At 35.5% G+C, this 26415-nt stretch overlaps 1 protein-coding gene across 7 annotated transcripts in view; it reads left to right on the top strand.

Moving 5' to 3' along the window:
- Nucleotides 1-1145: 1145 nt before the first annotated feature.
- pnut (septin 7-like protein pnut) overlaps nt 1146-26415 on the top strand; it is a 71620-nt gene continuing 46350 nt past the window's right edge. For 2 of the 7 annotated variants that reach the window (XM_074138211.1, XM_074138216.1), the window contains exon 1: nt 1146-1456. In XM_074138211.1, coding sequence (XP_073994312.1) covers nt 1361-1456 — 96 coding nt within the window. In that variant the 5' untranslated portion in view covers nt 1146-1360. The remainder of the gene's footprint in view (nt 1457-26415) is intronic. The other 5 variants (XR_012461435.1, XM_074138213.1, XR_012461436.1 and 2 more) reach the window with 5 other exon arrangements.

Genomic DNA, 26415 nt, shown 5'->3' with positions numbered 1-26415 from the left:
GACTGTTATATAATTGCCCAAAAGTATTCCAAACCTCTCCGCAGTCTCCAGGTCTTAATCCCATTGAAGATTTATGGCAATATTTAGCCAGTGCTTTAAGTAAACGAGTAATATCTAACAAAAATGAATTAAAACGATGTTTCCTGGAAGAATGGGAAAAAAACACCACCTGAATTAACCAAAAACTTGTTTCACCTATGCCTGATCGTTAGAGGGCTATTGTAAGTCAAAAAGCAATTATTAAATTATTACCAACCAAATATTAAATAGTAGGAGATTTTAAATATTGAACATTTAAACTCTAGCACTTCTGGTGTCCCAATATTTTTGAGAGCCTTATTTTACACTTTTCCAAAAAGTACTACCTAACAGTTTGGAATTTCATTGATTTATACTTATATATAATTTCCACAGATGTTGCTAATGTAATTAAAAAAAAAAAATCCAAACTTTTGTATGTTGTTTTCATTTTCCTTTTAAATCATTTTGTAAAAGGTGTCCCAATATTAATGGGAGTCGCTGTATATGTAATTTATTCAACAATTTTAGCCCTTTCAAAACATCACTTCAGTAAAATACGTCGGACAAAATTAATATATGTCAGTCATTTTTCTAAACTATTTATTTTGAAAGTGGCTTAAGTCACTTTACCGTAATGAAAAATGGTGATTTTTTTTTAATGTTTATACGAAATTATTTATACTGAGAAAAATATCAGTATCATGTATAACAAATACAAGTAAATCTTCTCGAAAGTTAGCATCCATATTTTTAAACGTGTTAAAACGCAAACCCTTAAATATCTCGACTTAAAAACAAAGTGACTTATGCCACTTTCAAAATAAACGGCTCAATTAAGATTAATAAAAAAAGCTTATTTTCTTTAAGATTTGAATCCTTACTCAGTGCTCGCATTCGTCCATCACTTTTTTTTTTTAAAAAAAATATTTTTCTAGTAACTGTAAGTTAATATATTTCACTCTAATTGCAAGTTATGGGTACTTTACATAATTATTTGAATTTTTTTGTTTTTTAATATAGTCTTGAGTTTCAGGCAGTCTTGAGTATTCTGTTAAAATTTGATTGCCTTTATGGTTGATGCTAAGAAGATATGAGTTTAAAACTTCATCCTCGCCATGTGGTATATGCTTTTAACCTTAACCTTAAAACTTAAAATTAGAAGTGTAAATAGTTGTTAGTAAGAGAAAGTGCTGTGAACGGCTCCCCTAGATAATATTTTTTTTTAAATGAAGCTTCCAAGTGGTATGGAGGGGATTGAAAAACGTTTTTGTAGAGGGGAGTGCCTAGATGACATGTGGCACCTTTGGACAGTTGTGAGGTTGTTGTGTTTGTGTTCAGCATGGCTAAAACTCCACCGTTGACACTACCAAAGACCACCTCTGCGTCTTTTCGCCTTAGCCGCTCACGTATATATGAAACTGCACAGCCACAATCTGTAATTATGCTTTAATATTCATTAATTATTTTATATTTTTATTTATTATATCTTAAGCTAGTCTCATTAGACTAAACTTCTTTACTCGAATCATTTCAAAAAGCTATAAAATATAAGTGATATATTCCACATTATTTTTAATTTATAAACAAGGTTTTGAGAAAAACTTAAAGAGAAAACTTGTTAGAAATTCACACGACTTATTTGCATTGTTAGAATTGTAACTATATATTTACTGTTTTTAAACTAATAATGTTTATCTTTGATTTTATTCATTGCAGCCTGTATGTTTATTGGTATCCCTATAAATGTTTAAATAATTTTTTGCTCTATGCTCTTTAAAATTTTAATTAGATAGGCATAAATGATTAATCATGTTTACCAACATTAAAGTGGTTTAATCGATTGAGCAAGAAAATCGCTAAAAACCTTTTAAATAATGTTTACTGTGTTTTCTTAACTGCAATTTATTTACATTTGTCACAAATAATACACTAAACTGAAAATACTCATTAACAGAGTAAATCTGATCCTATTCACTAATTTTCCCCAAAACCCACTGAAAAAAAGCAAGTTTTTAATGTGATAATCCCGACATAGATGAGAATCAGAAATTTGATGAAAAATCTTTCGAACCTTTTCGATAAAAGCCCCTAAAATTTGAAAAATTTATTGTAGAATAGAATAGAATAGAAATGCTTTATTAACAAAAATATAACATAAATAAACAAAAATAAACTTCAAAGCTATTTGGCGTGGTGCTTAACACCGTCAGCCAGAGCTGTCATCTGTTATGAACTGTGGTATTTACAAAAAACTAAACAAAGTAAATGAAACTTCAATAATTAAATAATCAAACAAATCTTTTATAAAATAAATACCTGTGAAATAAAGCAAAAAAAAAATATTTATGTATAATAATAATAGTAATAATAATGATATATGAGGGAAGGGATTAGCTATGAGGTTAGCATACTGGACTCCCACGCGGAGGTCCCGGGTTCGAGTCCAGCTGCTGACCTTAGATTTTTTCTTCCTAGGAGCTTCTTACAGCTCACTGTCCGGTGATGGACAGTGTTGTCTGTAACGAGAGAACACTGTCCGGAGGCCGGCAGTGCACTGGAAAAAGCTCCGGGCGCTAATAACCTCAGCTGTTGATGCGCAAAAAAAAAAGAAAAAAAAAAATAATGATATATGATGAGGGAAGGGATTAGCTATGAGGTTAGCATACTGGACTCCCACGCGGAAGTCCCGGGTTCGAATCCAGCTGCTGACCTTAGATTTTTTCTTCCTAGGAGCTTCTTACAGCTCACTGTCCGGTGATGGACAGTGTTGTTTGTAACGAGAGAACACTGTCCGGAGGCCGGCAGTGCACTGGAAAAAGCTCCGGGCGCTAATAACCTCAGCTGTTGATGCGCAAAAAAAAAAAGAAAAAAAAAATAATGATATATGATGAGGGAAGGGATTAGCTATGAGGTTAGCATACTGGACTCCCACGCGGAGGTCCCGGGTTCGAGTCCAGCTGCTGACCCTTAGATTTTCTCTTCCTAGGAGCTTCTTACAGCTTACTGTCCGGTGATGGACAGTGTTGTCTGTAACGAGAGAACACTGTCCGGAGGCCGGCAGTGCACTGGAAAAAGCTCCGGGCGCTAATAACCTCAGCTGTTGATGCGCAAAAAAAAAAGAAAAAAAAAATAATGATATATGATGAGGGAAGGGATTAGCTATGAGGTTAGCATACTGGACTCCCACGCGGAAGTCCCGGGTTCGAATCCAGCTGCTGACCTTAGATTTTTTCTTCCTAGGAGCTTCTTACAGCTCACTGTCCGGTGATGGACAGTGTTGTTTGTAACGAGAGAACACTGTCCGGAGGCCGGCAGTGCACTGGAAAAAGCTCCGGGCGCTAATAACCTCAGCTGTTGATGCGCAAAAAAAAAAAGAAAAAAAAAATAATGATATATGATGAGGGAAGGGATTAGCTATGAGGTTAGCATACTGGACTCCCACGCGGAGGTCCCGGGTTCGAGTCCAGCTGCTGACCCTTAGATTTTCTCTTCCTAGGAGCTTCTTACAGCTTACTGTCCGGTGATGGACAGTGTTGTCTGTAACGAGAGAACACTGTCCGGAGGCCGGCAGTGCACTGGAAAAAGCACCGGGCGCTAATAACCTCAGCTGTTGATGCGCAAAAAAAAAAAAGAAAAAAAAAATAATGATATATGATGAGGGAAGGGATTAGCTATGAGGTTAGCATACTGGACTCCCACGCGGAGGTCCCGGGTTCGAGTCCAGCTGCTGACCCTTAGATTTTCTCTTCCTAGGAGCTTCTTACAGCTTACTGTCCGGTGATGGACAGTGTTGTCTGTAACGAGAGAACACTGTCCGGAGGCCGGCAGTGCACTGGAAAAAGCTCCGGGCGCTAATAACCTCAGCTGTTGATGCGCAAAAAAAAAAAAAGAAAAAAAAAAATAATGATATATGATGAGGGAAGGGATTAGCTATGAGGTTAGCATACTGGACTCCCACGCGGAAGTCCCAGGTTCGAATCCAGCTGCTGACCTTAGATTTTTTCTTCCTAGGAGCTTCTTACAGCTCACTGTCCGGTGATGGACAGTGTTGTTTGTAACGAGAGAACACTGTCCGGAGGCCGGCAGTGCACTGAAAAAAGCTCTGGGCGCCAATAACCTTAGATGATGACGCGCCTTAAATCACAAAAAAAAAAAAAATTATGATATATATACAATAGTAACAGTGAGATTCTCTTTGTGCTCAGTAGTTGAACTCCTGCACAAGTAGGCTTCTATATTTATAAGCATATGTATGTAAATTTATTAAGTTTCTCCAATTATCACCATTCAATTGGTTTATCACTTCATTCAGTGTTAGACACTTCTTACCAAACCAGCTCACTCGCCATTCCTGTAAGGTAGTGCATACACCCAAATAGTGATAAACATCCTCCGTTTCATTACTATTACAAAGGGAACACCTTCTTTGTTCCTCGGATCTACAAATACTGAAATTGAGCTTAATTAGCTGTCCACGCAGTTTAAATATATCTCTTATAAACCTTAAGCTATTGTGATCCGAGATATAATGATCTTCTGAGGAGAACAACTTCAGATCTTTATACAAGGCATGAAAACTGAATTTTTGCCCTTTACATATCATTTCTTTTCTAAAATCTTTTTTTAAAGCTTCTAACATATTTTCATACATATCCCCGGACAGATAATCCAACTGCAAACCCATTTTATTACACAAGTCTAAATTATCTTTGTGCCACAATATTCTTTTCTCAATAATTTGCTTTGCCAAAATTTTAGGCAGCCTTGAATCTGGCATCAGCAAAACCTTCCTAATATAATTAAAATGTAAATTCAGCGTATAGAAAAAAATCAGGTGAAAATTTATTGTAATTAAACAGTACTACAGGTTAGCGAGGTTTGTTTACAAATGAATTGTTGGTTATCTCTTACACTAAAAACCAAAAATCAAAATGCAATTTTTCCCTCTCTCTAGTTCTTACAAATAAACCAAATTTTTTTTTTTTTTTAATTGTCTACGAGATACTTGCATTTCCTGGAGCAAAATATAAAATTGAAAAATGTGCAGAATTATAAAACTTTCTACTATTCCCCGGGGTAGAGAGGATAAATTCAGTCAAGTCTGTACAAATCTGGTTAACTAATTTTCATCAAATTTTTGGAATTTATGACAAAAGTTTATACTTGAATAGAATTAAAAAACAATAAAATTGTAAAGAGACCCATAACTGGGTCTCTAGAGTGAAATATATTAACTCACACTTTGCTCGGAACTGCTATAAAAACGTATGCGAGCACTGAGTAAGGATTCAAAGCTTAAAGAAAATAAACTTTTTCGAACTTGTTTTGTAGCGCCTGTAAATAATCAAAGGAGATATTTTGATGGCAATTTAAATGTTGATTATATTGTAAGTTATTTCAGTCTCTAAATTCTGTTATCTGTTTAAATTAAAACATTTTGAGCTCTACAAAGTAAAACTGATTATGTTGCATTAAGAAAATTCAAATCTTAGAGAACTAATGGAAACGCAGGAATTTACATATTCTGTACGAATTAATTGTGTCAATATTACTAAAATGAAATTTCACGAAGGGTTAACTAGTAAAGTAAAAATATTATTAAACCAAATTTATAGCTTTTTTCAAAATTTTACGATTATCTCAACAGTTTTCATTATTCATGCGGTTTATTTTATTTTAATTTGTTTTTAACATATGAGCTGTTATTAATTTTTGAAAGTGGTATAAGTCCATTTTTTCCATGTATCGAGATATTTAAGGTTTTGCCTTTGAATTAATTTAAAAAATATTCGTAAACCTTAATCTATTCAAGTGATGTTATTAACACTATACACCTTATAATTTTTATTATGAAATAATAATTATTACAATTCTTAAAAAAATAAACGATTTTTTTTTAGCTCCAAATGGACTTATACCGCTTTCAAAAATAACATATTACAAAAAATAAAAATAGGAGTAAATTTAAGTCCATATTTTTATAGACATTTATAGCTTTACTGAAATGGGTTTTTATGTAAAAAGTAATAATTAAAATGAAGACATACACGAATAACCAAGTTTATTTTTTTTTAATTTCAGATATATTAATAATATAAAAATGAAAATTACTTCGTTAAGATCTTTAAAGCAAAAAAAGATATTTTAACTTACTTTTTCTTTTATAGTTAGCATAATATCTGCTAACGAGCAGCGTACACTGAAGTAGCAATAATCAAAAATAATTGCAATAAGAAAGTTGTTTTAATTATAATTATTAGAAATGGACTTATTCCACTTTCAAAAAAAATATTATTGTGATCATATTTTATAGTCAAAATTCTTTTGTTGACTTTATAATAGAAATCGTACTCCATTGAATGCATGATTATAAATATGGAAATAATGTGTCTATATCTTACTGAAATTACCATTAACTCATTTTTTTTTTTTTAAATTGGACTTATACCACTTTCAAAAATAACAGCTCATATATGGATGCAGATATTAATCTGAGATTTTTTTTTAAACTGAAGGTGCCCCGTAACGTTTCTAATATAAATAGTAAACAGAATTTTTGAGACTGAATAAAGGTTTATAATTTATTCGAGAAATATTATTTTCATTTTTTTAGCGATTATCCATTTTTCGGTTTAAGGTGACCACATAGTGATAAATTCCTTTGGTGTACATCTAGGTCTCTTGCTACAATTATCGTAAGTTATTTTTCTTCCAACTCAAAACTTGAAGTTTTTTTTTTTTTTTTTTTTTTTGGTTTTTAGAGTTCTACAGCCCCTGGGCTTGCTTAGCAAGTTTTCTCCATTTGCCTCTCTCTTTAATCCTGTACCTCCTCAGGTTATACCCAGCTTTGCAATATTATCAACTTCATCAGTTCATCTTCTTCATGGTCTACTTTCCTTCTTCCTTCGGGATTATTTCCATGTTACTTACTACCTATCCTGTCCCTATCCAAGCGCTCTATATGCCCCAGCCAGTCTAGTCTTCAAAATATTAATTTATTTTAATTAAATACTTTAAATATGTTAAATATATAAAAAGTAATTGCCTATTTTTTCAGGCGGGCTACCAATTAGGTGTCGTGGACGGAGGCGACTAGCAAACATACTTTACTGTAAATTTTTTTTATTAACCATCAAATAAAATCCAAGGCGTAAGACCGGGAATCGAACCCAGTACCACAATGCATATTAGCTTTACAGGTCTCGCCTCTAACCGCTCGGCTAACGTGGCGCCTAGTGTTAAATATATATATTTAATATATTATTAAATATTTGAGATCCCTTGAGTTAAAAAAAGAAAAAGTAAACTGTATATGCGGTAGTCTGATTGTGTCACCGAGTTTGTGGTGATCAACACAATGTGTGACCACATTATCTAAAAATAGTAAATTTTGAGAAGTTCAAATTTGTTGTTAGGTTTACGTGCCATCATCGGCACCTACAATAAACTTACCGACAAAATAGCCCACACATGTTTCATATAACTGAATAGATTTCTCTTGTTTACACGGTTCCTCCTCCTAATTCTTTTCCCTTATCAGTAGTTTTAAATCTTTTATTCAAGTCTATCTGGACCAACTGTACTATATAGTAACGGGAATATTAAGGCGCCTTAGTAGCCGAGCGGTTAGCGGCGAGACCTGCAAAGCTAATATGCATTGTGGTACTGGGTTCGATTCCCAGTCTTAGGCCTTGGATTTTATTTAAAGGTTAATGAAAGAAATTTACAGTTAAGTATGTTTGCTAGTCGCCTCCGTCCACGACACCCTAATTGGTAGTTGGGCGTAAAGCCCGCCTTAAAAAAATAGGCACTTTCTTTACTTTTTACTTTTTAGTAACGGGAATAAAACAGATTTAAACTACCGCAAGCATGTTCAAACCCCTCTTTTCCAATCAAACGTTAGTATGCTAGTTTAAAGACAAACAGATCACTGTCCTATACCTCTTAGTTCGTTTTACGATTGAACCACCACAACCGTATTCTAAGCCACTTGTTACTCATTGGTGTTCTGCACGATAAACAGTGTACTTGGTAGGAGACAGAAACGGATTCAGACCATTTAATTTTTGCTTTAGGAATGAAAGTCCTGCTCTTCTTAGGGAATCTAAAAAAAAAGAAGCACCTGGTAGTGCTAAAAACATACAGATAATGATTACAGAACCCAGTGCAGAAATAGTAGAAGCAAAAATAATAAAAACACATACTAAATTAATCAAATTCTCATTCTTTTAATTTAAGCAACCAATCTTCTAGTACAGTAATTAAGGCTAATCTGAGTATGTAGAAAGCAGAATTTTTTATTAAATTTACGAAGTAATTCAAAAAGAGCCCTTCAGGAAGAGAGAGTTAGTTGGGTTTCCCTCTTAGATCCAGTTTCAAGTGTACTATCTTGACAGATCACTTACGATAAGAATTAACGCCCAACTAAATTTTTTCAAATTTGAAGAAACTCTAGATTTTCTAGTTTTTAGACAAGTTTAATTTTTCTTTCTTTACTAAGAGAAGCCGCAGTAATCAATGCAGTTTATCAATTTTGAGTTTTTAGAACCTTGAGAATAGTAGTAAGAGAAAGTCGAGTGAGTGTTCACACCAGATTCCGAGTTTGGAGAATATTAATGAGTTAGAACCTTGAGAATAATAGTAAGAGAAAGTCGATTGAGTGTTCACTCCAGATTCCGAGTTTGGAGAATATTAATGAGTTAGAACCTCGAGAATAGTAGTAAGAGAAAGTCGAGTGAGTGTTCACACCAGATTCCGAGTTTGGAGAATATTAATGTGTTAGAACCTCGAGAATAGTAGTAAGAGAAAGTCGTGTGAGTGTTCACACCAGATCCCGAGTTTGGAGAATATTACTGTGCCACTCTTCGAGTTTACAGCTTAACGCGAAAAAAATACACCACCGAAGAAGCCAAGTTTAAGCGCCCAGTATAGTTAAAAAAACTTCGGCCACAACCGTTTAAATTCGTTTGAAAGCGTTTGGTTACCTAACCTCCTTAATTTAATTAAAAACAAAATCTGATTTTGGGGATTATTTTATTAGTTTAAACCTTACTTGTCTGCTTCTAAGAATGCGATTATATTATGTTAACGTCAATTGAGAGTTTAACTGCAACATTTTACAGGAAAATCCTAACGCTCATGTTATACCAGAAACCCACTGAAATAGTGGTTAGAGTGGCGGGGTTTCTAGTGAATGATAATGATTAAAATAACGTGATAACTGGCTTTTGTTACATATAACCGCTTTTTTTTAAAACATGATCTCCATAAACATAAATGAATCTCCATAAACATAAATTAATCTCCATAAACATAAATTAATCACCATAAACATAAATTAAATCTCCATAAACATAAATTAAATCTCCATAAACAAATTAATCTCCATAAACATAAATTAATCTCCATAAACATAAATTAAATCTCCATAAACATAAATTAAATCTCCATAAACAAATTAATCTCCATAAACAAATTAATCTCCATAAACATAAATTAATCACCATAAACATAAATTAATCTCCATAAACATAAATTAAATCTCCATAAACATAAATTAAATCTCTATAAACATAAATTAATCTCCATAAACATAAATTAAATCTCCATAAACATAAATTAATCACCATAAACATAAATTAATCTCCATAAACATAAATTAAATCTCCATAAACATAAATTAATCACCATAAACATAAATTAATCTCCATAAACATAAATTAAATCTCCATAAACATAAATTAATCACCATAAACATAAATTAATCTCCATAAACATAAATTAAATCTCCATAAACAAATTAATCTCCATAAACAAATTAATCTCCATAAACATAAATTAATCTCCATAAACATAAATTAAATCTCTATAAACATAAATTAATCTCCATAAACATAAATTAAATCTCCATAAACATAAATTAATCACCATAAACATAAATTAATCTCCATAAACATAAATTAAATCTCCATAAACAAATTAATCTCCATAAACATAAATTAATCTCCATAAACATAAATTAAATCTCCATAAACATAAATTAAATCTCTATAAACATAAATTAAAAATTAATAGTTCTTGACCTCAGAAGTGTCGGTTAAAAGTGAACAGGAAAATTTAGAAAAACTTACTTTCGTTCAACTATTTTTACTCAAATTTTGAGTTTTAGTTGAATATTCATTACTAATGTTGATTGAATAGTGTACTGAATTCCCACGTAAAGATCACTGTGGCTTTCAGTTCTTCATCTCCGTAGAGTGTTTCTTCCTAGGAGCCACTTGCCGCTCACTGTACGCAGATGTTAGTAGTAATAAAGTTTATTTAAATGAAAAAACAAATTCAAGATACAAGATTTTTTTTAAGTGAACAAAAATACTTTAATCGGCATGGTTTCCTACCGTCTGCTAGAGTTTGAAACATATAGTATTATCAGCACAATTAGGAAGACAAAGTTATGAATAATAGATGTTTATAAATAGAAACATTTTAAATTCAGAAAGGACTATGAAAAATGAGGAAAAATATGAGAGGATACATTAATTATTTTATTCGCTAAGATTTTTTGGTAATTAATCATCAATGATAAATTATATAAATAAAAAGGCTCCTCTCAGATGTCTACAAAATCAAGAAACCGGCTCATTGAGGCATTTTTCTCTAAACTTCGAAGATTCAGTTGCATAATGAATCAGTTCGAGGCCAATCTATACCATTCATCAGATTTACAAATCTTTCTAGAGAGAGATATCATTCACCAAAAACTGCCATACGAATAGGCGACAGGGCAGGGCAGGTAGAGCAACAAAGTGGACAGTATCTTCCTTCTCAAGATCACATAGAGGACCTTCTACACCAGACTGTTGTTGGTCATGGGGCTTATAATTAGGATTCACCAGTTCTCCTCTCAGCTTCAGAGCCCAACGTACAGAGGATAAACCATTGAAAGTGTCTACCACCTCACCGATTAAATTAGCACATCTCCACGTCATGATCTAACAATTTGTATATTGTAAATCTATGAGTAGAGCTTGCTCTTTCTATAAATTTATTGTTTGCGTTCAACCTCACTTGGTCTACCAAGCTCCCAATCTGAGAACTGAGGGTGGAGCGATCAGTTGTGCTAAAATTGATAGACACCCCATATTTACCAGCCAAATCCCTCCATCTACCAGCCCAGGAGATACCTTCTTTTATAACTTCCTCAGCAACTATCCGGGGATATCTATGAAGATCTATACTCAGAACTTTTCCTATATGAAGCTCAAAGGTATGTACAAAAAAAAAAATTTAGTCACGTCTCCAAGTGTAAAATATACGAAGGAGTATAATTAGGAAGCTGGAACAACTTCCTAACAAAGAACCCTTTCAACGCTCTCAAATTCGTCTGAATCCCATACCTGTGCGCCATAACAAAGAATGGACCGCGAGACAGCATTAAAAAATCTGAAACTTTGAGCTTAAATTTACTAGGGGGTTCTGATTGATCAGAATACTGATCAATCTTTTCCACACAACTTTCGAAGCCAGTTTAGAAGAGGCTACTTTATTCTGGAAGTGAGGTTGTAGCGATATATTTTCCGTGATCTGTAAAACCACCTTCCATTTGATCTAAGGCGACCGCCATTTCGGAATATCATGATTTTGAATTTTTCTAAACTAATCTCAAGACTCCATTTCTCACAGTACTGTTCCAAATTCCATATTATTACGCCGAAGGACCTGGGAATTTCTAGCTATCAAGAGCAAATCGTCTGCGTAAAGTAAGGCTTTGATTAATTCATTTCCCACATTTACACCAATCTCGAAATTCATCTACAATATCGTTAATATATAATGAAAACAGTAGTGGATTTAGGACAATCCTTGCCTCACGCCAGTTTTCACTCTAAAAGACTCGGATTTTCCGCCAGGTGTCCCAGATAGAAGAGACAGATCCAGAATATACATGCGGATCTCAGATCAACGAAAAATGCATATAATTTATTACCTTTATTATATCTAATCTGTCCGCAGATGGATAGTGTTGAAGTATAAAAAAACTTCAGCTGCCAATGAGCTCAGCTGTTGACGAATAAACTGTGTTGGTTTTGAATCTCTTAATAAAATACAGTACAACCTCGATTAACCGGCCCCGCGGTTAACCGGGATTCGGATTAACCGGGATCATGTTGAGTCATCATAAGAACACCTGGATCGGCGCCGAAACAAAAGATAACTTTCAGTGACGACTGAAAAATTTTTTTGTCTTCTGATGTAACATAATTGTAGGCGTGGCAGCAACTCTTTTATACCTGATTTTCTTGAAGGGTCATTATGTATGTAAAAACCCAAAATATGGTGCAATTAATACTGAATTTCTTGGGATTTCTTGCTAAACGGCTTTTTAATTTACATATTTACACATAGGCATCTTACTGATGAGTCTACCTATGCACCCGTATAATACATACATACTTATATACATCTGTACATTCATAGGTACAAATGTACGAGGGTCGTTTGAAAAGTCCGTGCAAAAATAAAAACTACTTAATTTTTGGGGGTAAACCTTTTTTATTTTTCAACATAGTCTCCTGTTAGGCTTATACACTTCGTCCAACGCTGCTCTAGTTTGTTGATCCCTTCCGAATAATAGGATTTGTCCAAGTCTGAAAAATAGCCATTCGTTTCTGCAATCACCTCCTCGTTTGAATAAAATCTTTTTCCCGCCAGCCATTTCTTCATATTGGGGAAGAAATAGTAGTCCGAGGGAGCCAAGTCTGGAGAATAGGGGGGATGTGAAACGAGTTGGAACCCTATTTCCATTAATTTTGCGACCACAACTGCTGAGGTGTGAGCTGGTGCGTTGTCGTGATGGAAAAGGACTTTTTTGTGGGCCAATCGTGGGCGTTTTTCTTGCAGCTCGGTTTTCAAACGGTCCAATAACGATGAATAATATGCACCTGTAATAGTTTTACCCTTTTCCAGATAGTCGATGAGGATTATTCCTTGCGAATCCCAAAAGACAGTCGCCATAATCTTTCCGGCCGAAGGAACGGTCTTCGCCTATTTGGCGCAGATTCCCCTTTGGTAACCCATTGTTTAGATTGTTCTTTGGTCTCAGGAGTGTAGTGATGTATCCATGTTTCATCCACAGTGACGAAACGACGCTTAAAGTCCTGCGGATTCTTCTGGAACAGCTGCAAACCGTCCTTGCAACACTTCACACGATTTCGTTTTTGGTCAAGCGTGAGCAATCGCGGCACCCATCTTGCGGATAGCTTTGTCATGTCCAAATGTTGATGCAAAATATTATGTACCCGTTCATTCGAGATGCCCACAGCACTAGCAATCTCACGCACCTTCACTCTTCTGTCATCCATCACCATATCATGGATTTTATCAATGATTTCTGGAGTAGTAACCTCAACAGGGCGTCCAGAACGTTCAGCGTCACTTGTGCCCATATGGCCACTCCGAAAATTTTGTAACCACTTATAAACTGTTCTAATCGAAGGTGCAGAGTCACCATAATGTTTATCAAGCTTCTCTTTAGTCTCCTGAGGCGTTTTGCCTTTCATAAAGTAGTGTTTAATCAACGCACGAAATTCTTTTTCGTCCATTTTTTGAAAATCACTCGACTTCCTCGATTCAAACGAATGCCAAACACAAAGAAATAGACCGATCTGGCTGAAACTTGGTGTGTGTTCTTCCAAGGGATGGTACTAACTAAACATAACCTCGATACGCGCCAGTGGTGCTATCTCTCTCGACTTTGCACGGACTTTTCAAACGACCCTCGTACTATGTAATACTGTGTATTCGGTTTAACCGGGATTTCAGTTTTCCGGGGTGGGTATAGCCGGGAGGTCAGCCCGGTTAATCGAGGTTGTGCTGTACATTGAAATGATGTTTATTAATAAAAGGGTAAAATACCGTAGCCTCCCTAACCTTTCTAAAGTGGTAGTCAAGACGGTGAAGATTGTAATCCAAAAATCTTAGTTTATTTTTTTTAATATAAATTATTTTCAATAATATTGATGAGGTTTTTTTGGCAAATCGTTAAACGAAAATCGTTGAGAATTAATAGTACTTAACTTAATAGTTAATAGTTAATTTCAATCTAAAATAATTAATATTGTCTACATTTTGTCGGCAACTCAAAATAAAAAAGAACTTCGATTTGAAATGAACACTGTTTTGCATTAAAGCAATGTTTGTTTATTTCATTCCACAGTTATTCCGAAAATAATTCATACCAACAAAATAAATAAATAAATAAAATAAAACTTTAATTCAGACAGACCACAATAAAATAAAATTTTCTGCATTAACAATTCTCAAAAAAACCCTAATATTTCTACTCACAAAGAAATGCAAGAAAAGAAAAAATTCTCTCTAATAACTTTTTCAAAAAGATTACACAAAAGTTACCGCCATACCCACAAACGATTATTATTGATACTTTACAAATTTAATATTCGTTTGATGAAAGTATTTCTTCCGCCTTACCACTAAAACGGTTAGATATATTCATTTTTATTTTAACTTTCTGTTGGCAGAATTTATGCCACAATGTAGTAATTTGTAAGAGAATTGATTCTACTAAACTTGTTGCTTAACTGTAACTGGATTCGAACCTGGGAATCGCCGCGATGGAATCCAGTATACCGCTAACCAGGGCTTCCTATTAATCTACAATTTCGGTATAATTTGCGTTCCCTGTTTGTATTATGTATGATGTGTTGCTAAATTCCGAGTTAAACGAAAATATTACAACGGAACAACCTCATCACTGAATGAATGTTTTATAGAAGTGGCTCCTAGATTAGTCCTAAAGCTCCGGATTACATTACATAAAGGAGTTCAATTATAATCATAATTATTATTTTATCTGTGGCCACAGCTTCGGCTGATTTAGATATTATGTATTTATTATTATTATTACATATTATTATTATTGTATTATTACATATTATTATTATTGTATTATTACATATTATTATTATTGTATTATTACATATTATTATTATTGTATTATTACATATTATTATTATTGTATTATTACATATTATTATTATTGTATTATTACATATTATTATTATTGTATTATTACATATTATTATTATTGTATTATTACATATTATTATTATTGTATTATTACATATTATTATTATTGTATTATTACATATCGAGTCAGACTGAGAGTCGCAGTTCCAAAGTGTTTCAAGTGCCTGGCATATGGACATATGTCAGGAGTGTGCAAAGGCCCAGACCGCAGCAAGCTTTGCTATAAGTGCGGTGAGCAGGGGCATTTAGCTGTAACCTGTACAGCGGAAGGTTGCTGCATGTTATGCCGTGATAGGGAAATCGCCTTGGATGCATGTCGGCACCTCCCGGGAGCAGGAGGATGTGTGGTGTTTCGGGAAGCGCTAGAGCAGGCTAGGAAGAGGTTAAAGGCCTGATGAGGATTCTTCAGGGGAATCTACATAGGAGCAGGCTAGCAGATTCTCTGCTGGACCAGCTAGTAGTTGAGAAGAGGTCCGATCTGATGCTTTTGTGTGAGCAATATCGTGAGCGGCACCCCCGCAACTGGTTCAGTGATCTACTGGGGACATCAGCAGTCTGGATTCCGGATCTGGTTAAGGTTCCTGTGGATTTCTACGAGCGGAAAAATGGCTATGTTTGGATTAGAAGCAAGGGTGTTAATTATATTAGCTGCTATTTCACCCCCAACGAAGGTATCCAAGAGTTTAGATCCAAGCTTAATGCATTGGAGGATGATATCCTGAGGATGACAGGTAGGATCCTAGTTGTAGGAGATGTTAATGCGAAGGCAGTGGAATGGGGCATGCCTGTGACAGACATGAGAGGCAGGCACATTCTAGAGATGGCAGCTAGAACAGGGCTTACTGTTCTAAACGAGGGGGAAGTTTCTACCTTCCGGAGACCGGGGTATGGCGAAACGATCCCAGATATTTCCTTAGCATCTGAAGGTCTTGCGCCGCGAATTGAAGGATGGAGAGTAATAGAGGAGTTCACTGGAAGTGATCACCAATATATAACATTCGAGATAGTGGAGAATACAAATTTGGATAGGGCAAGAAACAACATGATCCATAAAAGTTGGAACTTGGATAAGTTAAACGAGGATGTTTTCAAGGAGGTTATTAAATGCGGAGCTGCGCAAGTCGGAAATGTGGTGACTGAGGGGAAAGTAGGTGCTGAGGCGGTAGTTACAGCTACGATGACGCTCATCACGGAGGCATGCCAACAATCCATGCCGCGGAGGGCGGTCTGGCAGGGCAGGCGACCAGTATATTGGTGGACGTCCCACATTGCTGACCTGCGAAGGGAGTGTATAAGAAAGAGGAGAAGAGCCCAGCGGGCGGGGCGAAGACCTGAGGCAGCCAACCGCTCCCTAGAATATAAGGCGGCAAAGCGGAAATTACGTAAGGCAATTTTTCAGAGCAAGACGCGTTGTTGGGAAGCTCTTAAAGATGACGTAGACCGGGATCCATGGGGCCTGGGATACAAAATAGTCATGCAGAAGATAACAGGTTTTAAGAAACAAGTCGTTATGAATGTAAGGACTATGGACAACATAGTGTCGGCTCTCTTTCCGCTGCATCCACCTAGAGCAGCTAGAGCTTTTGACCAAATAGAGAATTTCGCCCTATTTACGAGCGAAGAAATGGAAGAGGCAGTATCCACGTTAAAGCGTAGGAAGGCTCCGGGACCAGATGGGATTCCGAACGAGGTTCTCCAAAGGATAGCTGTTCAAAAGCCACAATTGTTGCTGAGGATGTACAACGCCTGCTTGAAAGCCGGTGTCTTTAGCAATAGATGGAAAGTGGCTCGCTTAGTGCTTATTAGTAAGGGAAAAGGGGACTTGCTTCCGTCATCTTTTCGCCCCCTTTGCATGCTTGACACAGTCGGGAAGTTATATGAAAAACTTCTTCGGAAGAGAGTGTTGGACGGAATTAGGGCTGCAGGCGATCTGTCGACTAGGCAGTTCGGGTTTAGGACCGGACGGTCTGTGATAAACGCAGTGGAAGAAGTCATAAAAGCAGTAACAAGGGCGGAAGAACATAACCAGCATTCAAGAAGGATTGTGCTTTTGGTCACTCTAGACGTTAAGAATGCGTTTAACTCACTGAGGTGGTCAGACGCGCTGCAGGCGCTGGAGGCGAACTTTCAGATCCCACACTATTTGTTGAGAGTAATTAGCGACTACTTCAACAATAGGGTGCTCAGCTATTGCACGGAGGAGGGACCAAGGACACGATCGATTACTGCTGGAGTGGCACAAGGATCAATATTAGGCCCAGATCTTTGGAATGTGACCTATGATAGCCTTTTGCGACTGGAACTACCAGAAGAAGCAATGTTGATTGGCTATGCTGATGACGTAGCGGCGCTTATTGCTGCGCGGGACGTGAAGAAGGCGCAGTTGAAGCTTAATCAAGTGATGCGGAAGGTTAACCAGTGGATGACCGTACACGGATTATCGCTAGCTCTCCCCAAAACAGAGGTTGTCATGTTGACAAAAAAACGAATAAACCGGCATATCCCGTGGAACGTTGGCGAAGAAGAAGTTGTTTCGGTGGAAGCCGTGAAATACTTGGGCATCACAATTGATGCGAAGTTGAGCTTCGGGAGACATTTACAGGAGGCGGCGGATAAGGCAGGAGAGAATGTCGCCAGACTTACAAGGCTTATGAGCAATGTAGGAGGTCCCAAAGCCAGTACGCGCAGGGTGCTTATGAGTGTCGCCCACTCAGTCCTGTTGTATGGGGCTGAAATATGGTCAGAGGCACTCAGAAAAGAAGTTTATAGAAAGAGACTGGCACGGGTGCAGAGGCTGGGTGCCCTACGGATAGCCTCGGCATACCGGACTGTTTCGGAGCCAGCGGTCCTGGTCATAGCGGGAGTTATCCCAATTGCACTTCTGGCCGATGAAAGAAGGAGAGTTTACGCTAGAAGGCTCGAAATGGATAAAGTAGCGGTCTCCAGGGAGGAGCGTGCATACACGGTGTTGGAATGGCAGTCTTCTTGGGAGGAGGAGTCAAGAGGTAGATGGACGGCCAGCCTTATCTCAGATGTTGGTTCATGGATAGGGAGGTCCTTTGGCGAAGTGGATTACTTCGTTACCCAATTCCTTAGTGGTCACGGGTATTTCTGTGAGTTCCTAAGGAAGATAGGGAAGAGGACCAGTGGTGAGTGCGGCTATTGTCCGGGAATGCTAGACGATGCCCACCACACCTTTTTTGTGTGTAAGAGGTGGGGTTGCCTCAGGAGAGACTTGGAGCAATATGTCGGGCATATTACCCCAGCGGGGATAATACCGACTATGCTCACTAGTAGGCGGCAGTGGGCATGTGTGGCACGCTTCATTAGGGAGGTGCTAAGTGCCAAACAAAGGGAGCTGGTTGAGTTTGGCGGAAGGACCCCTTGATTGGGGATAGAATAGGGGCCTAGCCTGATGTAGTGCTGCATAAGCGAATCCAGGCTAGGCCTGGTGCCGGGGTAGGTGTTTTAGCCGGTAGGCTGCCTTGGCGGGAGTCCGGCACGTATGTGCGTTAGAAGCATTTCACCTACCCCCAAAAAAAAAAAAAAAAAAAAAAAAAATTATTATTTTGTCTAACAAAATCGTTTTTAGTAGTGTAAATGGTCATTTCTGTGTATTCTCAGATATTATTTCTGATAGCTAATGGAAGTGCGCCACGGTAGCCGAGCGGTTAGAGGCGAGACCTGCGAAGCTAATATGCATTGTGGTACTGGGTTCGATTCCCGGTCTATAGGCCTTGGATTTTATTTAATGGTTAATAAAAGAAATTTACTGTAAAGTATGTTTGCTGACAACTAATTGGTAGTTTGGACGTTAAGCCCCGCCTGAAAAAAATAGGCGATTACTTTACTTTACTTACTTTAGTTAATGGAAGTGGTTTTAGCTCAGTGGTTAGCGTATACTAGATTCCAACGCGGAGATCCCGGGTTCGAATCCAATTGCTGGCCCCTTAGATTTTCTCTTCTTAGGAGCTACTTACATCTTACTGCTCGGTGATGGACAGTGTTCTCTGTAACGAGAGAGAACACTGTCTGGAGGTCAGTAGTGCACTGAAAAAAAAAAATCTCTGGTCGCCAAAGACCACAGATGTTGACGCACCTTAATTAAGGTAAATAAAAATGAGTTTTGAATTATTTAATATGTTAGAATATCGAACTATTAATTAGAAAAAGGCGAGTGATTGTTTAAAACAAATGTTTTTCAACTTTTTTGGGTTATTCAGTTCATACTGGGGTGAAAACGGCTCCCAATCAGTAAGTGATTGTTCTACTCCCATTTATTAGATTAATACAGACTTGCAAAAGCAATAAAAGGTTTTTATTTATTCAATTTTAATTTTATATTTTATTTTTTTTAACTGGAATGATGCGTACAGGTGATTGAACGTTGTTTAGCGATAATTTATTTAGAGTTGAGTAGAGGCGACAGTATTTTACATTCTAGACATGTAGAGACTTGCCAACCTAACTTGGGTATGTACGCGGTACGTTATTCTTTTTCATTTAGACTTTTCATTTTGTTCCTTTTAATTTGTTTAAATATATTTTTTTTTTGTGTTTACATTCTAATTACTAAGTTTGTTTTAGAAATAATTCCATCACTTTGATACGGCGAAGGTGTAGGGTATCGGTGCGGTTCAGCTGTCTAGATATGATCAAGTTAGTTTGTTTTTCACTTGGCACTAACTCTGTACAAATTAATATATTTGATAAAATTCTGTCGCTTTAACAAAAATTATTATTATTATTATTTTAATTTTAAGGCCCGTCAACATGGAGGTCATCAGCGCTGGAGCTTTTTTTTTTTTAATATACTGCGGCCTGCGGACTTTGTCCTGCCCTTAGATGCTGGTCAAAAATGTACCTCTGCAGACCTCTTCCTTCCTCTTCAACTCTTAACATAGTGAATCATCGCCTACAGTAAAGGGATTACCATGAAAGAGTTCAGGCTCCATGAAGAGAGGTTTTAGTGACTTACCTTGCCAGGGCGTCGACTAACTCATTTTCTTTTACGCCAATAAACCACGGCACCCATAGTGTAGGGCATTTATTAGGGTGTTTTATCTCTGCCCGGTTCATTGAGTTGTGAAATTTTTGAAAAAAAAAGTACGTAGGGTACTTTGCAATTAAATTTTTTTTAGCATATTACTGGAAAAACATTTATTGTTTTCAAATATTTAAACTGTCCGGGTTGATAGTCAAAAACTGCACAAAAAAGCGACCCAAAAATTGAAAATTGTCCCCTCAATTTCTATAAAAGATAAAACATCCAAATGTTCTTTAATCTTCTAATTCAGCGTTTCCCAAAGTGTGGGTCGTGACCCGGCACCGGGTCGCGGAAAAATTCAGCAGGCAAAAATTGTAAAAACACAAAAAATCTATAACATTTAGCTCTAAATTAAATATTTTCCGAACCTTTTTCAAGTACTGCAGGTGGCAACCCTTTACCACCGTTTCCTACCGGACCGTTTAAATTCGGATGCTCTGATTGGCTGATTTCGATTCGTCATTCAGTGCCTTCTGTCGATATTGAAAAGGAAGAAATGCTTAATCTAAGTGAACAAGAAGTTGATAATTTAATTGAAATTTCATGCGACACCGATCTTAAAAAAGTGTTTGAAACTGTACCACTGATTAATTTTTGGTTGCGCTGTCAAAAGGAATATCCAAGCGTAAGCGAAAAAGCGATACAATGCCTTTTGTCACTACTGATACGTGATCAAATGTACAATTTATGGAACAAAAACTTAATTGGTTATGATAATTATAAAAACAGTTTTTGTCATTGTTGGAACAAAAATTTTAAATTTAAATTTCTTGCACTTTATATAAGAATAACCCGTGCAACCAATGAATTTACACCTATTTCGTTTCACATCCCATAAGAGCCAATGATCTAATCCATCTTTTCTGACGCTGGTGGTCTCGCTGATGCAGATTTTTTTTTTTCATCCTCAAAGTGTCGTCCTGTGAAGGAGATGACCTTTCTCTTTTAGGCGTCATGGATCTGCCTATTTTACACAAGGTCTCACTCAGTACCTTTCTGTACTCTTTTTTTGGCGTTCCAATCAATTGCTGAACTCTGCAATATATTATCCAACTGTCTATTATGGTTACATCTAACAAGTGGTAAAATAAACGCATGTACCACCTTCTTCTAGTATTCATTTTTATTTTATATCTGCCAATTTGGCGCTATCCATATCCACCGCTCCCATATGTTTATCGTGGGCTTTCAAGAATTTTCGGGCAATCAACTTCCTTGCTTTGCCTGTCAAATTGTCTAATTTTATTGGTCAGAAGATGTACTAATTTAGTACTAACTTCAAGAAAAATTACGGAATTGATATCATCCAGACATCTGTGTACAAAGTTAGAAGACGTATTATCTCATAACATAATGTTGCACATGTGCAACACAAATTATTTTCAATTTTTGGTCTAAGCAAATTTATAAAGTGATAATAGATATAAATACTAACTTTCTCCCTAGCACAGTAATTTTTTTTTTTTTTTTTATGATTTAAGGCGCGTCAACATCTAAGGTTATTGGCGCCCAGAGCTTTTTACAGTGCACTGCCGGCCTCCAGACAGTGTTCTCTCGTTACAGACAACACTTTCCATGACTGGACAGTGAGCTGTAAGAAGCTCCTAGGAAAAGAAAATCTAAGGGTCAGCAGCTGGATTCAAACCTGGGACCTCCGCGTGGGAGTCCAGTATGCTAACCTCATAGCTAATCCCTTTCCTCCTAGTTCTTTCCTCCTAGATTTTGTGAAAAAAAAAGCGTTGCAGAAAATAGGCATTTCTGAAAACAGCATTTTTCAGAAATTGTTCTTGTTTTATTTAGCTTTTTTAACTAATTTAACTTATTTTTTTTTTTTTTATAAACAAATAGCGTCTAAACGGGTGAACCGATTTTATCGAATAAGAGGGATATTCAACCCCCCCACTTGGTGCGCCACTTTGGGGTGTGTGTAGGTTTTTGCAGGAGAAAGAGAAATTCAATAATGAAAAATCGCATAACTGTTGGTTTTGATTTTTAAAAAGAAAAAAAAAAATTTTTCCATCTTTTTTTCAACTTGGTGTGCGTTCCATTCAGAGAAAAAACTACAGCTTGTTTATTTGATTTCCTTAAAAAAGGGTTTGAAATAGGTTCATGGGGCGTTCACTCTACCATTAATGTGCTATTTTAGTTGCAATGCAATTCCAAAAACGCATGGGAATAGTTTAATTATAAAAACATCGGAGTTAACCTTAGTAGACTCTTAAATTGATTAATTAATTGATTCTTTAAATTTATTTACTTTTTTTTTTCTTCTTCTTTTTGGCATTGGCTTTCGCCATACAGCCAGCATCGTCTAGGTGCTTGTCACTAGAATATCACTCACTCTCCATTCTTCCTTATAAATACATTCGCTTCACACATTCATCCCTCTACTATATCACGGTTCGCCTAGAACGATTTTAATTGAAAAGTTCACCAACATGAAAAAATTTTCTTTCTCCTTATTATTTGGGTCAAAACTAACCAAAATCCACTGAAAACCAAATCGGTTTACGTTGCGGATTTTTTTTTTTAAATTTTTCAGGTCAAAAAACGGGAAAAACGGCTTTTTTTTTGCATTGTTAAGCCTAATGAATGGAAAAACAATACAGTTTTTTGCAAAACCAATGCATGCATTTTGAAGCTGAGGGAATTTCCGACAGATTGATTTATTTTATAAATGATAAAAATGTAATTTCGACATTCAAAATCAATAAAAAAAGACATTTTTGAGCAAAATAAGGCAAAAACAAGGTGTTTCTCGCATTTCAAAGCTTACTTAACAAATAAATCATCGTTTATTTGTGGATGGTAATGGGACTTTTCAAAAATGAGAAAAATTCCTGCAAAATACAATATTTATACACTGGAAAAAGGGAAATTTTCCAATTCAAATTCATTTAATGAAACTTTTTGGATTAAAAGAGCCCAAATAATTTTTCTGTCAGAAATTCCCTCAGCTTCAAAATGCATGCATTGGTTTTGCAAAAAACTGTATTGTTTTTCCATTCATTAGGCTTAACAATGCAAAAAAAAAAAAACGTTTTTCCCGTTTTTTGACCTGAAAAATTAAAAAAAAAAAAAAATCCGCAACGTAAACCGATTTGGTTTTCAGTGGATTTTGGTTAGTTTTGACCCAAATAATAAGGAGAAAGAAAAATGTTTCATGTTGGTGAACTTTTCAATTAAAATCGTTCTAGGCGAACCGTGATATACACCTATCTGCATAAACCTTACAACTAATAGATGGATCAGTACTCTATATTCCTGCCATCCTTATAGCTTAACCAAAATTAAAATCACCGTAATCCTTCTGTAATCATTTTCTTGCATTCATTCTAATCGACTATAACTTTTAAATACATTCATATTTCTTTGCTAGCTCTGCTACAGATTTAAGCACATAGATGTTGGTGGAGAAAATTATCTCTTCTTAGCGAAATGGTGCATCTAAATACCTGTATATGTCGTCAAACATTCGTTTCCTTTCTACCACATAAACGTGGACATATCACTATTATATGTTTTTGAAATCCTCCTCCTCATTGCAATCTACGCAAAGAGGAGAGGACCTTTTGTTGATCCTGTGAAGGATACGGATCCGCACACCGCGTGGTTCGCTCTCAGCCTGCTTATTGTCGTAACAACCCATTTATTAGTGACAGTTCCCTTAAACCGATGGTTGTCTAGGTAACTGATCTGCCATAGTTTTTTAGAATCTCCCTTTATTACCATTACTGTAATCTGTCTGGCCATTTTTATAGTGCTGCTTTTGCAATTATACACTTGATATCGGTGTGTGTACTTTCTCTTATTCTACTGTTTAAAAGAATATATTGTTTTCTTGCCCATTTTTGATTTTCACCAGAAAATGAGGTTTTGAGGTCATCTGAGTCAAAAAAAGTTGTTTTTCAAAATTTTCTTCTAATTTAATGTTACTAACTAATTACCCTAACAAATTGCACATATCTAGATTAATAATTTCTATTTAAAACGTTTTTCTAGAAAGATTCCATTATGGGGCACTTAATGAGGGGGTTTAGTCTTTCTCTAAAGTACCAATACTTTTATTGTACTAACTTGCCACTTGTATGATATTCTTAAAAATTAAATATAAAACTAAATTTCTAAATTCGAAGAAAATTTACTGACCGAAAGTGTCTGAATAGATTAATAAGAGATCAAGTTATAACAACTATATGATTAGATTATGAACTACTTCAGATTACAAAGAGAAGTAAATAACTACAGAATCCAAGTTAGTAGTTGGCGATGAAGTCACATGACTCATACAATCTTTAGTATTAATGGTTCCGTTTGTGTAAGATCTTTAGTGCACCGTTAGCATCTTGAAAAATAATTAAGATTAAGACATTTGGCACTTCCGGCAAGACTTTTGCTTCAAGAAATTAATGAATTATTTGGTTATTTTTAACAATTCATTTATTTTATTGATAACTTTATTTAGGAACGGATTTTTATGTATTTAAAAATGCCAAATATTTAATTAAAATATGCATTTATTTTCGTCAATTATGTGGAAAATATGTGATTTTCTTAAAATATTTTCTGGAATATTTAAGTAAAATGGACATTTTTTTTATGAAAATGGATTTTTTTTTGGGGGGGGAGTTATAATTATTTATACAAGAAAAGAACATTTTTACAATTTATAATAATTTATTAGGAACAAAATAATTTGTTTTTACAAGTTATAATGATTTATACAACAAAGAACATTTTTACTATTTATAAAAAGATGTGTTAAATTTTCAATTTTGAAAACTTCACTCTTTGTTCTTGCTCAGTACTTCTACCAGTTTTTAAGTTTGTGGAAAGGGATATCTGCTCTAACCAAAGCCCGACACAGATCTGTACTCAGAGTAGACTTACTTGATGATGGAGATGTAAGGAAGGCTTGATAGGACGTCCTCTCTTTCTTTCTGTTTTTATTCTCTATGTGCGATCCGGTGGCAATATGTTGGGTGACTTGGGAACGTTGAGAGCAAGAAACGCCCTTGTCACAAGCTGTGCAGTACAAAATGTCTCCATCACTTCGAAAAAGTTCTGCTGGAAACTCGCGAAGATATTTAGCAACCAGTTGTTTGTTTGAGGCCGATGTTCGTGGCATTTCACCCAAAAAAAAGAATACACTAAGTGACCGAACGAAAGAAATTGGACACTTCAACGAACGAGCTGAAAGAACAGACAACGTCAGACAACTTCAAAGAACTAACAAGTGCCCGTCACTGTTTAGCAGCATTCTGTGTAAATTACAATAACCATTGTACCCACTGTGATTCACAGCCCTACAGTCTGTGGTTCACAGTTCCTATCAACCACCTCCCAATTATGAAAATATGCCCAAAATGAAAAATATGAAAAAAGATGTACATATTTTGATTAAATATGTAGAAATATTTATTTATTTTAATCAAATTTGTATAAATATGCGATAACATCCAAATATGTGGAAATATGTGAAATAAAAGTAGACTCAAACGGCTTAAAAAGTGTCAGTATGAATACTAGTTGAAAAACGTCTGTAAATTGCCTAGAAAAATATATGTAAATACATACGAATCCGTTCCCTAGTTATAAATGATCTAACAGAATAAAGGTTCGCCTGTAAGATTTTGTAGGGTTCCTGTGTTTTTTTTTTTTTTAAGGAATAAATGTATTAAATTTATTGATTAACAAAAAATAAATTTTGTAAATTATTGCTATTTTTTTTTTAAAGCCTTATTTTTTAATCAAATTTTCAACTTTTTGACACAGTCTAAGAAATTGAATTCCTGCAAGGTTCTTGTGGGGAAAACGAAACGGTATTTCTTTTAAAGTAAAAAACAAAAAAATGCCTATATTTTCTGGCGGACAAAATAGCAATTTAAGTGTCGTGGACGGAGGCGACTTACATACAAACGCACTAAATTTCTTATGTTAACCATTAAATAAAATAAAATCCAAGGCCTAGACCGGGAAACGAACCTAGTACCCACAGAATTTAAAAAAAACGGATGTGAATGGAAATACTCTCACTATTTTCTCTTTCAGAATTTCAAAAACACTAACTTATCAAAATTTGCTTTAAACACAGAATTTTTACAAAAAAAATTGTCTTGGTTTAATTTTTTGTTTTTTTGTTTTTTAATTTTGTTTTCTTTAATTTTTGTTAGAGAATTTCGTGTAAACGTCCGCATCAGATTTTTTAAATTTTCTCGAAATGAACATACTAATTGTTTATAGATACAATGGCGCCCAAAAGTATTTGCACAAGTGAATTATTTCTTGTTTCTAAATGA

This window comes from Rhodnius prolixus, unplaced genomic scaffold (assembly GCF_049639745.1).
Source record: "Rhodnius prolixus isolate KJV_2025 unplaced genomic scaffold, Rpr scaffold_11, whole genome shotgun sequence".
NCBI classification, from domain to species: domain Eukaryota; kingdom Metazoa; phylum Arthropoda; class Insecta; order Hemiptera; family Reduviidae; genus Rhodnius; species Rhodnius prolixus.
This window is presented reverse-complemented; position numbering and strand designations above follow the sequence as displayed.